This window comes from Impatiens glandulifera, chromosome 9 (genome assembly GCF_907164915.1).
Source record: "Impatiens glandulifera chromosome 9, dImpGla2.1, whole genome shotgun sequence".
In the NCBI taxonomy this organism is placed as follows: Eukaryota; Viridiplantae; Streptophyta; class Magnoliopsida; order Ericales; family Balsaminaceae; genus Impatiens; species Impatiens glandulifera.
The window spans coordinates 9,063,220-9,068,820 of NC_061870.1; the positions used below are offsets into that span (position 1 = coordinate 9,063,220).

The window sequence follows — 5,601 nt, forward strand, 5'->3', positions numbered from 1 at the left end:
AAGCAGCACACTTGTATGATAGGCAGAACCGGTTTTGGATGATGAAGGTTTGAAAATTGATGGGTCGGTTTTGGTAACCTGGTGATTCGGCTTGAATAGAGTTAAGTCGGTTATAGCGGTACGGGTCGGTTAGAAAATGAAACCGGCAGAAAGTAAATGACAAAACCGATTTTATGGATGTTCGGAGATAAAACTCCTACGTCACCCCTTCCTCTCGAAACCGCGAGAAGGATATTCACTAAGGAATACAAATACAATCCGATCGAGACTTATTTCCTGCTCGATAACACTCTTACAATTTACACCGGAATTGTAAAATACACACACTAGCACTCAGGTTTTCTAGAGATAGAACACACTGTTTTCACTTGTAAATTAAATGCTCTTAGAATTTCTCACTTGTCCCGCATTTACTCTTCTTCAACTGCTCCTTTTATAGGTGAAGAATGCCAACGGTCATATTTCACTTCCTTGAATCTGATTGCTGAGCAGAGGTTCAGTGATTCAGTGTTTCAGACCCTACGGTCGTCTGACGGTCAATCTCGCAGACTTGACAGTCTGTTCTTTCGGTGTGTAAGACAAACCTGCTAGGTTTGTCTTTTACTCAATGTGGACACTGTCTGTTAGACAGTTGTCTGTACTTGGAAGATCTCCTTTCTGACTTATCCCGAAGTGGAAAGATCCTGTAAGACTGTCTTCTGCAGCCTGCAGACTTTCCTCAGACTTGTATAGATATGGAAGTGTTCAGTCTGTTCCTTTGGTATCATACTCAACAGATACCCGAATTGTCTTCTTGTACTGGTCGGTCATTTGACTTAACCGGATGGCTTCCGGTGTGAGTGGTATAACCGGACTTCTTCCGGTTATTCCTCTGCCTTGTGGCTGATCGGCTGTCTGATGTTTCCGGTTTTAAGCTTTGGCCGATCCTTTCTTTGTGCGGTCATGTTCTAAGTGTTCCTGGTCGGTTTAGTGACTTGACCGAATAGTTTTCTTTAGCCGGTTCTTTTGTTTTTTCCGATCCGGTTCCTTGTTCCTGCATGGAAGGTTTATTTAAGTTAGGTTTATGTGAACCGGTCTAATTTTATCTAACAATTTCTCCCTTTTTGATTATTTTATTTAAAATTATCAAAATCATGTAAGTTTACAAACGTAGGCCGGTTCTTTCTTTGACCGGATTTTTTGAAACTGACTTAGGAGAATTTTTCGAAAAATTTGGAAAAATTTTGAGAAAAATTTTGGAAAAATCTTATCTTTTATCTTATCAATTTCTCCCTTTTTGATTATTTTATTTAAAATTATCAAAACCATGTAGAAATGCAAGTGTAGGCCGGTTTCTAACTTTATATATATAGATAAGATAACCGAAAATAGAAAATGTAATATAGAAACATTAAGATAAGCATAGGTAAAAGAAAGAGAGCCCCTATTCCGAGTCCGAGAAGTCGTAGCTAGTCATCAACTTCTTGTTCCGCCTTTTCTTCACCGATTGCGGTCGACTGGCCGATTCGGAGACTCGTTGTCTTGTAGACCGGGGTTGCAGGTGCTCTTCATCCTCTTCTTCGGCGTGAGTAGCCTGCTGCGGTATACTCTCAATAACCGTGTTAGTGATCTCATTCAGCAGCTCGACCATTTGAACTTTCTTTGAAGGTTCCTTCTTTCGCTTTGTCGGAACTGAAACGGAAGAGGCCGCCTTTTTCTTTTTGTTATCGGCTGCAAAGCCTTCTAGCCTCTGTCTTTCCCTTTCTAACCGCTCAGCATCCTTCGCAGCTTGAGCAGCTACCGACTTTGCAAGTCCCGGATACTTAGCCTCTGTCCTCCGTACCCGCTCGGCTCGTTCCTCTTCGGTGAGTTGCGGTGGATCCTTCGCTTTTCTTGCTTCGTTGTCCAGCGCATCCTGGACTTCCTGAGCCGCTCGGGCATTAGCCTCCACCACCGCAGTATCCGCATTTATCTTTGCTTTGAGTAATTCAGCAACCTGTGCGGAAAGCGCCTTGAGTTCGGCCTCGAGACCCTCATTCTTCTTTTCAAGTTCGGAGACCCGTCCGAGTGTTGTGCCGACTAGATCCTTAGTAACCTCTGTCAGTCTTTCATCGGTCTCTCTTTCAAGCCGGTCAAAGTTCTCTTTTATCTCGGAGGTCGTATCCTCCAGAATCATGGTTCGCCGAAGGTGTTTCCTGCGCAGGACCGCTTCTTCCTATTGATCATCTTCGATTTCTGAGAACCGGTCATCTGTTCTTAACAAAAGTTGCCTTGTAGTGTTGGCGAACTTGAGTGCCGAGCGAACGGTTCTCTGCATCTTTTCTTCTAGTGGGTTAACTGTCGAGTCTTCAAATTCTTGAAAGAGGCTCTAGACCCATTCTTTTGTGACGCCCGGTTTAGAGACTTCCGGTTGTTTATGTGGAGATTGCCCAGTGAGAGGAGGGTCCGTCCTTTCATCGGTTTCATCTGTTGCCGGATTCGCCCTTGGAGGGGTTGCCTCATTAGTTTGACCCTTTTCGATCCGTGGAGGTATATAGTGCGGTATTTCTCTTTGTTTGTACATCACCTCCAACCGCTCTATTTTTTTACCGAGTTCCCCTCTCGCTTTCTCAAGCCTTTCCAATACCAACGGAGTTAGGGTATCCTCTGATGTTACCTCTTCGAATCTTTCCGTAATTTTCCGGATCCGAACGGTTAGCTTCCGTAGCTGTGCTCGCGGTCTTAAGAGGCAGGTTCGGCCCAAGGCCTCGTGGATAGTTTCGGAGTTTGTGAGGTCCATGATTGTGTCCTCAACTCCCCTCAGCCTTCGCAAACATTCTTCCTCGCTTAAGTCTGGTAGAATGTCTCTATAACGTTTGCTGAACCGGTGCTCGTGCCATTCCCGGTATATCTCGCCAACCTTATTAGCTCGCTGTTCAATGACCCTTAGGATTTTGTGCGCTATCTTATCGGCCTTTGTCGGTTCGTCCTCCTCCTCCTCCTCTTCTTCACTGCTTTCTTCACCGCTTTCTTCACCGCCTTCTTCACCGCCCTCGGCGGTCTCAGGATTTGCACCCGCACTGGCGTTGTCGGGACTTGGGCCCGACTGCTCTTCATCATCTGGTCTTTCATCATCGGTCTTCTCTGATTCGGTTCTTTCAGATGTGGAGACCGACCCTTCCTCCTCTGTTTGCGGTGGCGGTTCTGAGAATACTATCTTCTCTTTCCCCTTGCTTTCAGCTTTTTCCTTTGCTGGGGCCGATTTCTTGCCGGCTGTCTTCTTTCGGCCACCTGTGGAACCGGGGGCCAGTTGCTTTCTTTCTAGGAATTGTTTGGCTCTGATTAGGCTTCTTGATGGGATGGTGACGCCGGGACCGATTTTGAGGTTATGGTGAAGGAAGATTTTGCCGAGAGGAACAACGTATCCCCATGACCGGGTGGAATCCGGTTTTACCATATCCCTCAAGTTGTTGAACACCTCCTTCGCCCAGTTCACCTTTGTGCCTTCTATCAGGCCGACTAGCATCCTGATTTTGTCCTTGGTTAGGCTGCTGTAGTTTCCTCCCCTCGCTTGAACCGCCTTTGTGAAGCTATCACAAATCGGTATATACTCCGGTCGCAACGTCGATTTGTTACCGGAAACTTTTATCGGCTCCTTAGTTGCCGAGAGTATTTGGCATGCTGCTTCGAACGTTTTGAGCTCTATGTCCGCCGTTGCATCTTGGCCGGCTGTTGGAAGATGCAGGCTCTCCGCCACCGATTCCTCTGTTAGCTCCAATTCAGTACCGCCTACAGTTGCGGTGATCTTGTCGTCCGAGAGAGTTGCGGTGTTGAAAAATTCTTCAACCGCATCTCTATATAAAATATGGGGACCGCCGAGAAAGTATTCTAGTCCGGCCTCGGCTACCCGGTCAATGACCTCTTTTGCCGCAAGCGTGCCTCTCTGTCGGATTTCCTCGAAATCCACTTGAGTCAATGTTTGAACAAAGCCGAGTTGCGCCCATCTTAAAGGTGTGAGAGAGTTTGAAGAGAATAAGTGTAGATAACCGCTTGAGAGAGTTTGAGAATTTAGAGAGAGAAAGCTGTTTCGCGTGAGAGTGAAAAGAGATGGCCGAGAGCGCCTTTTATAGTTTCGGTTTGGAAACCCAACCGTCCCATCAACATTGGGCGGGAGTTTTACCTCCAAGCTGAATGGGCGGCAAACCATGGGCGGGAAACCAACGGCGGTAAACGAATAGGCGTCAATCCGTGGGCGGTAAATCAGGAGGCGGGAGTTTTGGGCGGGAAATTTCCCTCCAAAATTTTTGCTTTCGACATTGATGACGCAATCTTCTTTTGAAGCCGATTGATGCTGCGGTTTTCTAAAGTTAACCGGTTATTTTGAGTAAGCCGAATTTTGAAATATTTTGAGTTTAAGCGGTTTTTCTTTGAGACCGGATAAGAACGCGGTTATTTTGACAATGTTAATCGGTTACTTAGATATTCAAGATGACTCGGTCATTTAAACTTAAATGGAATTGTATTCAAAAGACACTGCAGAAAGGAAACCGAAAGATAGATCGGTGTGAAAACAAACATAAAGATGAAAAATTACAACTTATGTAATAACCATTTTGGAGATCTTTTCTTATACCGCATCCTCGTCAAGTATGTTTGAAGAAGAGGCCGGTGTGCCCGGTCCAAATTCTGGCCGGTACTTGAGAATCAATTTACTTATGTGAGGTGCATAACCGAGGCCTTTCTTGGTCAGCACCATGTTCTTCAGGTTTTGAAAGATGACCGTTGACCGGTTTATGGCCTTATGGCTGACGATATTGGTCATCATATTGTAGGTGTTCTTTGAGTACCGCTGATTTGGGGACTGACAGAGAATAGACCGAGTCACAATCTCAAGAAGGAGTTGAGCGTGACTAGCGAGGCGGGTTTTTAACCCATAGTTTTCTACCGGATCAATGGTTCCAGAGAAGAGAAGTGCGTGATAAAATACCTCAAGCCCCTCCAGAGTTAGAAAGTCAGAGAACCCTTCCGTGGGCAGGTTGAATAGGGAAGCAAATTCGGCTTCATCAAGCCAGAAAGTGTGGTTTCTAGAGACTATGTAATTGCCCCTGATGCAGGCGCTTCTGAAGAACGTCTTGACGTCCTCAATCAGAATAGGACCAGACTCTTCGAGGAATGTTCGAAGACTTGTATCAATAAGGGATTCGAACATGAGTTTCTTTGCATGATTTCCGTCCCATTCCTCCATGCATGATTCGAAATCGATGCTCAAAAAGTTTCCTAAGGTTCGGCTTGGCATGATTACGGTTTTGCTGAGAGAGATAGAATTCAGATTTCAGGAATGTTTTATGCTTTAGGATGTGTTGAGTTGAGTGGAGGATGGCTCTTATATAGGGTCGGTTTTGGAGGAAAATAGTATCATTGAATGTCAGTTTTGTTTTATTAGGAAATGAAATCTTTATGTTCCAAGGTTTCATTGGGAAGAGGCTGATTGCGAAGCCCGAGGTAGGTGTTAGTTGATAAGTAACCAAGTTAGTTGGATATTGATTACTCATGTTAGTTGGGAGTTACCTCATTAATTAAAGATTCATTCTTCATTAATGCACTAACATAATGAAAAGTAATCAAAAGAGACCGAGGGAATCA

General features: G+C 45.0%; 1 protein-coding gene across 1 annotated transcript; it reads right to left on the minus strand.

Moving 5' to 3' along the window:
• Positions 1-1,423: 1,423 nt before the first annotated feature.
• On the minus strand, positions 1,424-2,155 carry LOC124915796 (neurofilament heavy polypeptide-like). Its single transcript, XM_047456555.1, has one exon. It carries the CDS (start codon positions 2,153-2,155, stop codon positions 1,424-1,426), a length of 732 nt encoding a protein of 243 aa, XP_047312511.1.
• Between the last annotated feature and the right edge of the window lie 3,446 nt (positions 2,156-5,601).

What these genes read in the sequence shown, in the direction of transcription:
- LOC124915796 (XM_047456555.1), bottom strand. Translation starts at nt 2,155, where the DNA reads ATGATTCTGGAGGATACGACCTCCGAGATAAAAGAGAACTTTGACCGG.